Genomic DNA, 11,088 nt, shown 5'->3' with positions numbered 1-11,088 from the left:
GCATTTCAGTAACAAGAAGGCCTTCCGCCTCTCCCCCTCTGGCAGCTTCCAGTAGCAGAACCGCAAAACAGGAGCAGTCAGTACCTGAAAGCTACAGTAACTCAAAGCATTGTGAGAAAACACCTCTCCCCCTTCTTCATACCAGTAGTAAGCTTGTTTTTACCTCATAGATAGGTTATTGATTAATAAAGGGATCAGAGGGGAGGTGCTGGTGTCGTGTTATTGTCACTGGACAAGTAAACCGGAGACCAGGGTAATGCTCTGGGGACCCAGGTTCGAATCCCACCACTGCAGACGGTGAAATTTGAGTTCAATAAAAATCTGGAATTAATAGACTAATGATGACTATGAAACCATTTTGATTGTCAATAAAACCCATCTGGTTCATTAATGTCCTTTAGGGAAGGGAAATCTACCATCCTTACCCGGTGTGGCCTACACGCAACCCCAGACACACAGCAATGTGATTGACTCTTAAATGCCCTCAGGGATGGTCAATAAATGCTGGCACAGTCAGCGATGCCCACCTCCCAGTCTTAAACAACATAACGGGCACAAAGCGAAGCCGAGCAGTATCTCCGGCAGCAGCGCACCCCTCCCCGATGAACTCAATGCATTCTACGCTCGGTTCGAGCAGGGAACCATCAATCCGCTGTTGACTGCCCCAGCAGCCTCAGACAAGCATACCCACCGTCACAGCTTCTGAAGTCAGATCGGCCTTCTGAAAGTTAACCCACGGGAGGCGACGGGTCCGGACGGTGTGCCTGGCCGTGCACTCAGATCCTGCGCGGACCAACTGGCGGATGTGTTCACGGACATCTTCAACCTCTCCCTACTCCATTCCGAGGTCCCCACCTGCTTCAAGAAGACCACCATCATACCGGTGCCAAAGAAGAACCAGGCAACGTGCCTCTACGACTACCATCCGGTGGCCCTGACATCGATCATTATGAAGTGTTCAAGAGGTTGGTCATGAGGCGCATCAACTCCATACTCCCAGAACGCCACGATCCACTGCAATTCGCATACCGCCACAATCGGTCCACAGCAGACACCATCTTCCTAGCCCTACACTCATGCCTGGAGCATCTCGACAACAAGGACTCCTACATCAGACTCCTATTTATTGACTACAGCTCCGCTTTCGACACCATAATCCCAGCCAAGTTCATATCAAAGCTCCAAAACCTAGGACTTGGCTCCTCCCTCTGTAACTGGATCCTCAACTTCCTGACCCACAGACCACAATCAGTAAGAATCAACACAACACCTCCTCCACGATAGTCCTCAATATTGGGGCCCCGCAAGGCTGCGCACTCAGCCACTGACTATACTCTATGCACACACGACTATGTGGCAACATTTGGCTCCAAATCCATCTACAAGTTTGTTGATGACACGACCGTAGCGGGCCAGATCTCAAACAACAATATGTCAGAGTACAGGAGGGAGATAGAGAACGTAGTGGAGTGGTGTAACAAGAACAACCTCTCCCTCAATGTCAGCAAAACTAAAGGGCTGGTCATTGACTTCATGAAGCGAAATATCGTATACACGTCTGTCTGCATCAACGGGGCCGAGGTGGAAATGGTTAACAGCTTCAAATTCCTAGGGGTGCACATCTCCAGCAATCTGTCCTGGTCCACCCACGTTGACGCTACCACAAGAAAGCACAACAGCGCCCATACTTCCTCAGGAAACTAAGGAAATTCGGCATTTTCACATTGACTCCGACCAACGTTTACAGGTGCACCACAGAAAGCATCCTATCTGGCTGCATCACAGCCTGGTATGGCAACTGCTCGGCCCAGGACCGCAAAAAACTTCAGAGAGTCGTGAACACAGCCCAGTCCATCACATGAACTTGCCTCTCCTCCATTGGCTCTGTCTACACCTCCCGCTGCCTGGGGAAAGCGGGCAGTATAATCAAAGATCCCTCAAACCCGGCTTACTCACTCTTCCAACTTCTTCCGTCCGGCAGGAGATACAGAAGTCCGAGAACACGCACGAATAGACTCAAAAACAGCTTCTTCCCCGCTGTCACCAGACTTCTAAATGACCCTCTTATGGACATGTGGGTGAAATTAATGTCGTTATTGCGAAAAATACTTAGTAAATCCCCATCCATCGCCATTCCATCTTTCTCTCTCATATCATAACTACCACATTCTTTTCCTCCCTCTCAAAGCATCCTATTACCACCCGAACACACCCCTTCTTCCTATGCTACCATATCCCCCATTCCTTCCCAACCCCATTTGCCATTCTACACCTCATATGCCATCTTAGCCCGTCCTCCGATACCATCCCCTGCCTTCTATGCCAACTCCCTCCCTCCTTCACATCTCTCCATCTCCATGCATTTTCTGCTGTCCACCTCCCCACCATGCTACATTCACCCCCTGCTATCTTCCCAACTTCCTCCCTCCCTGCCATCCCCTTTGCCACCCTTCCTCCTCCCTCACACCCAAACTCCAACCCCATCCCAGCCACACCTGTGCCGACATCCCAGACGGGATTCTCCGATTGTCGACGCCGAAATTGCATTTGGCGATTGGCCGGAGAATCCGTTTTTACGCTGAAATTGCGGCGGCGCTGTTTTTCGGATGCTCCGCCCCCTCAAAAATAGCTTATTCTGCAAGTACACCGCACACCATTGTGACGGCCTCAGGACGTGGGGCCCTCCCATGATGCTCCGCCCTGATGGGCCGACTTCCCGACGGAGTGGGGCGCGTGTACTCAGTTTTCTGGGACCTGGTGAGGGGCTGCGGATGTGTACAGTCAGGGGAGGGGGGGGGTTCCGCTGGCAGGATGCTCCGCCGGGGGCTGGCGGATCAGGTGGGGGGGGGGGGGGGGTCTGGGGGTGGCGAGGGTGGTTACAGGGGGGGGCACTATCTGGCAGGCCGGGTCTGCGCATGGCTGACGCCATGTTGTACGGCACAGCTGTCACTGTGTGCTTGTGTGGCCACAGACGTGGCCATTCTCCGTCCGTATCTGCAGGTAAAGCCGGGGGCTGCTAGCCCCCCACTGGGTGGAGCATCAGTGTGGGAGTACCGCCAACTTTTTGCTTGTACGTTGGGATGCTTCCTCCGGACATAGCCACAAAATCGGAAAATCCGGCCCCCCGTTTCTCCCATTCTGCAGCCCTTCCCACCCTTCCTTTGCTATCCCATCTGAATTAAATAGATTTAATTGATTTACGATAATATTTCCTTGCAAATTACTTTTTGATAAGTTATTCTACAGATCAATTTTTTAAGTGTTCTGCATTCTTTATCAGAGGGACCACCAGACGGAAATCCAGTGACTGAGCAGATTCCCAGCTCCAGGATGGGGAAAGGGCTTCTCTTGACTGGTCAGTATCGGATATTTGGTGTTGGATTATTTTCATTTCAGACTATCTGAAGTGGTAAATACGGCCACATCACCAGACGATTGTTTTCATCAGAAGGTCACTGGTTTCTCACCTTCTGTCTGTTCATGTGGCTGTTGTTTGCACAGTGCCCTGGGATTGTTTACATCCACAGTAACAGGCAGACAATGGAACAGTTTAACATGTGACCCAGAATGTGGCACCACTGTCTGTGCGGGCAGCATCCCTGTGATTGCCCAGTATGTGCTGACACTGGCTGGGTTTCCGCAATGCCAGCACCCACTCAGGAAATGATCCTTTTACACCGAGACTGGCTAGATTTTCACAAACTGATAACCTGCGTAATGAGTTCACACCTTGGAGCTGATTTACCTGAAAGTAAAATCATCATCGAAGACATAGAAACTAGATTATACAATATAGCAATTGACTTCGAGATTAGAATGTACCTCTTCACCAATAATCAAATTAAATTATAAATTTAAATTAGCTTGCAGTATATTATTTTAACTCTAACATTCTAGAGGTATTTAATACATTTTTTATCAAGGTGATATAAAATAATAATGTGTATTTATTTGTATTTCAGTGAGCTTGGTCTTCTTACAGCATCTAATACTGGGTAAGTCATTGTACATTCATCATGCAAGTTTCTATAAAGATGCATTTCATTCATCCAGGGAATGGTAATGCAATGGGTATTTTACTGCAGTGTTAATCCACTCAAACCTGGGTTCAAACCTCACCATGGTATTTTGAGAATTTGGATTTGGTTTAAACACAGTAGTTAATGAAAATTGTGCAACAGATACAGCAGCTGAATCGCTAGCGCTCGATTTGTACAATCGCCGAAAGTTAAAATCACCCTCTTGGTTTTCCTAAGCAGCAGCATTGAAACAGCCGAGCCCAGAACTCACTGAGAGTCTTGGATGGAGGTTATTTTCTGATGGCTGGAGTCTTGAGCTGCTTTTCTCGACGGAACTCAGCCGAAGTTAATAATAATAATCTTTATTAGTGTCACAAGTAGGCTTACATTAACACTGCAATGAAGTTACTATGAAAATCCCCTAGTCGCCACATTCCGGCACCTGTTCGGGTACACAGAGGGAGAATTCAGAATGTCCAATTCACCTAACAAGCACGTCTTTCAGGACTTGTGGGAGGAAACCGGAGCACCCGGAGGAAACCCACGCAGGCACGGGGAGAACATGCAGACTCCACACAGGCAGTCACCAAGCCGGTAATCGTACCCGGGTCCCTGGCGCTGTGAAGCAACAGTGCTAACCACTGTGCTACCGTGCCGCCCATATTCAATGCAAAAAATCACGGAATTGTAACCCCACATTTCGATCAGGGCAGCTATAGTTTTCGAGATCATTTGCATGTATTTACAAAAACAATGTGCTCCAATCCAATTCCATGCACAATACTGGCCATGTCCCATGGTACTTCCTCCCCCTCCTCATGCAGATGCTCGTCTGATGAAGTAACCGCCATTGAGACTTTGCCCTGCTACACTCAGGTTTTCACGGAGGGTCTGAACATTTTTGTTTTGGACACTGATAGTGATATTTTGGAATCTTTTGAATATACTTTTCAATTTACCGAGGAATTGACTATTTTCCCCCCAAATCATAAGGAATTGGCCCCGTATCTTTACTATCAGTCATATTTGGGGGTTTCAGATCCAGCCACTCCTGGATGGTGAATTCCCATTGTGTCATTTTGTGATAAACCTATTTTCAGCTCTACTGATGGAAATGCAACAATTTCTTCACACAGTGTCCTCCACCTACAAATTGGTTTGCTATTACACGAACTGGGCTCAGTACCGACCAGAAGGCGGTAAATTCTTCCCAGAAAATGTGGACCCCTGCCTGTGCACCCACCTGATTTACGCCTTTGGCAGCTTGGCGAACAATGAAGTCACCACCTATGAATGGAATGATGAACCGATGTACAAGAGATTCAATGATCTAAAAGACAGGTCAGCCACATCATTCGCTTGGAGTTGCATCACTTACAGACCTTTGGCATATTTTACAATTTAGCTTTTTCTCACGCGTGTTAATTTGAAGATGCTGTGAGCATGAGAACTGGTGTAACTGTGTGGAGAAAACAAATGTTCGTGTAGCACACGCCTCTCTCTCCCTACAATATTGACAATCATTATTTGTATTCTTTATCTTCACAGAAATAATAATTTGAAAACACTTTTAGCTATTGGAGGTTGGAACTTTGGTACCAGCAGGTAATATCTGCAATATTTTCAATTCTCAAATCATAACTAAAATTCTCAAAGTTTCTTGCGGGCGCACAGCTGATAACTGGCAACGTTCGCATTGCTGTGATTAAGCAGCAAGATGAAATTGGCAATTTCCAATTCTGAAATAGATTGTGGCAACAGGCACTAAGCTTCAATAATTCCAGGGGGTGGTGGTGGCTTGATGGTATTGTCACTGGACGAGCAATCCAGAGTCCCAGGGTAATGCTCTGGGCTCCGGGGTTCGAATCCCACCATGCCAGTTGGGGAAATTTGAACTGAATAACAATCTGGATTAAAAGTCTAATGACGTGCAGCACGGTGGCGCAGTGGTTAGCACTGCAGTCTCACGGCGCCGAGGTCCCAGGTTCGATTCTGGGTCACTGTCCGTGTGGAGTTTGCACATTCTCCCCGTGTTTGCGTGGGTTTCGCCCCCACAACCCAAAGATGTGCAGGGTAGGTGGATTGGCCATGCTAAATTGCCCCTTAATTGGAAAAAATGAATTGGATACACTAAATGTTTTTAAAAGTCTAATGATGACCATGAAACCATTGTCGATTGTTGTAAAAACCCATCTGGTTCACTAATGTCCTTTAGGGAAGGAAATCTGCCGTCCTTACCTGGTCTGACCTAGGTGATTCAAGACCGACAGCAATGTGATTGACTCTTAACTCAAGGGCAATTAGGGATGGACAATAAATGCTGGCACAGCCTGCAATTACCACATGTACAACTTTCTTTCTAAATTCTCCAGTAGATGTGGCTACCGGCTGATTGAAGCCTCAAATTCTTCTGGCCATAATTAGTGTGGTTCAATTTAGAAAAGGTGAGGTATGTGCCCAAACATCCCATCCCCCGCCATTTGTCTGTAGTCAGTTGTTACAAAGTCACTACCAGAGATTTGCATGCATTTTTAAAGCAGGTGAATTATTTACCCAGAAAGGTTGTCATTACAGCAGGTCCTCACTTAACATTGTCCCGTTTAAGGTATGTCATGTGAGAGTACCTTTAAGAAATGGGTGTTTATAAATGGGTGTGTATATAAATATTTGTAGTGGGAGTACCTTTAAGAAATGGGTGTTTATTACTGCAATGATGTCAGAGAGCAGATGGAGCTGGGCTGTCTATCAGTGTTTTACTTTCGTTTTAGGCTGTTTGCTGCAGGGTGTGTTTTAATTTCGTTTTCAGAGCTGGATAGCTGCAGTCACAGCCAGAAGGGATATTAGTCTCTCTCTCTGTAATCTAAACACTGTAAATCGATCCTGGTGATTTAAAACTAATAACAGTAGTGACTTTAACCTGATGTGCTTCTGGTAAAAGGTGTTTTAAGTCTTATGGATGTTAAAAAGAAAGCTTAAAGGATTACTTAGTGTTGTATTCTTTGGGGGTTGTATTTGAATTGATGGTTGCTAAGATGTTCACTGTATGTTTTAAAAAGGTTAACTTGAGTTCATAGAATAAACATTGTTTTGCTTAAAAAAATACTTTTCCATTTCTGCTGTAGCACACCTGTAGAGTGGGCCGTGTGCTCCCCATACCACAATCTATTAAAAGGTGTGGGTCAGATTAACTCCATGATTACACTTTGGGGTTTTCTAAAACCTGGCCCATAACAGTTGTTTCGATTCAACATCATTAATAAAATAATGTCAGCTTAGCATTGATAGTTTCACTTCAACATAGCTCTGATCAAGAGTCACCCAGACTCAAAATATTAGCTCCGTTCTCTCTCCACAGATGCTGTCAGACCAGCTGAGACTTTCCACATTATCTATGTTTGGTTCAGATGCCAACATCCGCAGTAACTTCCTTTTATCACTTTAACATTGCTTGCCACATCTCTGTGGCCTGGCTGTTCACATGAGGCTTCCCGCAGCACCTTACGCTCTCAATGTCAGTCCTGTTTCCTCACGCTGCAGCCTCGCCTCCTGCTCAGGTCTTATCTCCTGCCCTCACCTCCCAACCTCTGTTCTTACTTCAGTCTCCAGGACCTGCTGTTGTCGCTCCTCTCCTGGCCCCGCTCCTGGTCCACTGCTGAACTCACATTGAAGTCCTGGGCGCTCACTGCTGGCAGGCATTGGTCAGTGCAGGTAGTCAGGACTTCAGCTGCTAACTGCACTGACTAGCTCCTCCAACTCATGGAACCTGGTCAGTCTCAACGTACTGTCCTGTAGGTGAGTGCACCGTCATTGTTTCAAGAACATGACATTGTACAGTGGTGTATATTGTATTTCTTTCATACCTTGTGGTGTATTTCATTTTGAACGTTAATACAGCCAGAAATGTACGGTGTTGCACGTGTACAGTATAGTATTTCAATTTGGACATTGTCGAGAGAAATTTCTGAAGGGATTTAACTCTGGCTTTGACATTGATCACTATGGGAACCCATAGTTCACTTAAAGTCATTTCATTTAAAGTTGTGCTTTCCAGGAAGGCAACCATAACTTTAAATGAGGATTTGCTGTACTTCACACACACACCATAGGCGATTGTAAAAGAATGAATTTATATGAATACTAAAACCAAACTGTCATAACTTTGCCAAGGGAAGTCTACTTGCCACCTACACCAAATCCTTTTCTGAAGGAGTGCCAGGGTTTACAACACTCTGCTCCAAGGGAGACCAGCCTGGGTTTGCGTGGCGGGGTTTTAGCTCCCGCTGTACATTTCCTATTGGACAAAGTTATCACCTGCTTAATAGGGAATTCGTATTCCACAAAGTCCACACGAAGATCTACTGATGATCCCCTGTGTCCGCGATCACCATGACACCCCTGCCCCTTCACGTGTGTTTCTCCCTCAGTATTCCTGCAGCGATGGAGTCTATTCGATCGCTTTGCAATCGGTCTGAGGTCCATTGAGGGTGGGGCTGGATCTCGAGGTGTGAATCAAATTGGAGACCTTCCCTCCCGGGGGGAACGTCGAGGAGTCACTGAGGGAGATTCCTCCTTGGGGTCTGCTTCAGTCGGATACCAACTTCCTCTGCTTCCATCTCTGAATCCGTGTGCTGGTTATCAGGGGAGAGGACACAGGGTTTGTTTCGGGCTGCCGCCCGCTACAAGTGACAGCACCTCCACGGCCATCAGTGAGGCTTGTTCGAGGGCGGACTCCCTACCTCTGAGGTGGTCCAGATGTTTCCTCATGACTTTACCCTGGACCCGCCCCTCGAAGGACACCTGTTTTCTCCATTATGACTCCAGTGACCCATCTGGGGCCATCTCCAAAGTTCCTCACGTGGACCAGGTCGCCTGTCTTGAATATTCTTTCGGATATCGCAGAGTCAGAATCTATTCTCAGATTCTCTTGTTGGGAATCCAGCCTCCCACCAGGTTTGGGGACAGTAGGCCTGATCTCGAACAAAGCGGCCGTACCATTAACCATTGGAGCAATTCTTGTTGTGTGAGGAGCGGTCTTATAATAAAATAAAAACCAGGCCAGTTGGGTCTGTAATAATGCAGCATGTTGTTTTTTGTTGCCAGTTTTAGAAGTCTGCACTGCCTGTGCTGCCAGCCCAGTTGACGACTGGCGACAAGGTTTTGTTTTGATGTGTCTGATGGCATTGGATTACATGAAGCTTTGGAACTTACCATTGATGAAGGCAGTGCCATTGTTAGAAACCAGGACTTCCGGCATTCCATGTGTGCAAAATCTCTGTCATAGTTTCTGGATTGTAGCGTGGGAAGTAGTGGAGCCCACGCAGTGTATCTCCAACCATTTGGAGTGTGCGTCGACCAGGATCAAAAACATGGAACCCATAAAAGACCCGGCAAAGTCCGCAAAGTCTGCACCCTACCTGGCCACTCCCATTGATGTAGGGAGGCTGAAGGAGGGAATTTTTGATTCTCCTGACATGAGCCATGAGCCAAGTCCCACACCCAGCCTGAAAATCTCTGGCCAGTTCAGCTTAATCTGCTGATGCCAATCTCTCCCTGTTGGGCTTGGTCCTTGGCCCCACACAGCGATGAGTGGAAGCTGGGCCGATTGTTGTTTGTAGATTACCAGGACCATTATGATGCCCTCAATCCAAAAAGGTCCTCCCGTGTAGGTGGCTAGTCTGGTCCTAGTGTCTTCTAAACTCAAGGACCGGATACCAGTTTGGATGTGATCATATGTCTGACAGAGCCTGTAGCTCCCTTGTCCATCTCCATTTTCAATTCAGACTATTTACCAGCAGTTCCGCCATTTTGGGGCGAGCATGGTTGTGACGATACGGTTTAGTTGCATTGTCCCAGTTTCTGGAAGTGGGTACCTGGATGGTATGGGCCTGTGCTGACCGTGGCTTCTTTCCTGAGTCGCCCATGTATTTCCTATTCCTATAGCTGTGCCATGGCTTTGCCTTGTGCCAGTGTTCACAATAGTGCATCGTCTGACATTTGCAACTTTCCGAAGTGGGTCCCCGACCATCAGTAGGACTGTCATAATATTTCCGAAACATCTGGGGGGGGCAAGCTAAGTTAGGATTTTGTAATGGATTATTTAAACAGACACCTTCAGTTGAGGAATGGTTACTTTTACATGAGGCCCCTCCCCCTAAATGGGGGACATTGTGCCTGATGCCCCTTCTGGCCCCTGAGCTCACATTTCTGCATTTCCCTGTGATAAAGCTATTTTAATGGCTTTTTTGAATTATCACATTGTTTATTCCGCATGCCAATCTATCTCGAAACACTTCATTCAGGGAGGTCCGAATTCACAACGCTCTGCATTTTTCCGCAATCTGGTCAAAAATTCAGTGATGAATTTCCCCGGGCTCCTCCTTGCCATATTAAAGCGGTATCTCTGGAGGATGATCGAGGGCTTTGGGTCATAATGATTTCACACCAGGGCTACGAGCTCCTCTAAAGTTTTTGAGTAGCGGCATACAAAGAACAAAGAACAATACAGCACAGGAACAGGCGCTAAGGCCCTCCAAGCCTGTACCTATCTAGACCAAATCTGGGCAGGTCTGACTTTTTATTACGCTGAATGTCGGGACCCCGCATGCTGTCAGCAGGATTAATTTCTGCTTCTCATCTCCCACAATGTTATTAGTGCAGAGGAAGTAAGACATGTCCTCTGGATTTGAAGTTTAGCCAATCCCAGATAGCTGAAGACAGGGTCTCATGTGTTTCGTTGGAATAAGAGATGCACAGCAGGTAATGGAAACAGCCTTGACAATTCTCAAACCTGGAGAACCAGTTTCCAGGTGAATTTAGAATCTTTCAGAACAGGTTTGAAGGAGGCTTTAAACTTCAACCCATGTGTCTCTGTAAAGATCCAATGTTAGAGCTTGATTTCTACAGTGATGTTTCTTCTATTCGTCCTTCTGAATTCTGAACCTTTTTCATGAAAGGATTTGCAAAATCGAGGAATTCTGGTCATGTGATGACTGGCCATTGACACAAAATGGAATTTGCAATCTGTTCATCTTATTGAGGTATCTTCTACTTCCCACGGTCAGAACTATCA

The 11,088-nt window shown here is 46.7% G+C and overlaps 1 protein-coding gene across 1 annotated transcript in view; it reads left to right on the top strand.

The window, feature by feature from the left end:
* LOC140393656 (acidic mammalian chitinase-like) overlaps positions 1-11,088 on the top strand; it is a 268,331-nt gene that overhangs the window by 232,757 nt on the left and 24,486 nt on the right. Inside the window, exons 2-5 of the mRNA XM_072479938.1 lie at positions 3,281-3,355; positions 3,963-3,995; positions 5,156-5,360; positions 5,568-5,624. Coding sequence (XP_072336039.1) covers positions 3,331-3,355; positions 3,963-3,995; positions 5,156-5,360; positions 5,568-5,624 — 320 coding nt within the window. The 5' untranslated portion in view covers positions 3,281-3,330. The remainder of the gene's footprint in view (positions 1-3,280; positions 3,356-3,962; positions 3,996-5,155; positions 5,361-5,567; positions 5,625-11,088) is intronic.

The sequence above is a fragment of the Scyliorhinus torazame genome, chromosome 17, assembly GCF_047496885.1.
Source record: "Scyliorhinus torazame isolate Kashiwa2021f chromosome 17, sScyTor2.1, whole genome shotgun sequence".
NCBI lineage: Eukaryota > Metazoa > Chordata > Chondrichthyes > Carcharhiniformes > Scyliorhinidae > Scyliorhinus > Scyliorhinus torazame.
This window is presented reverse-complemented; position numbering and strand designations above follow the sequence as displayed.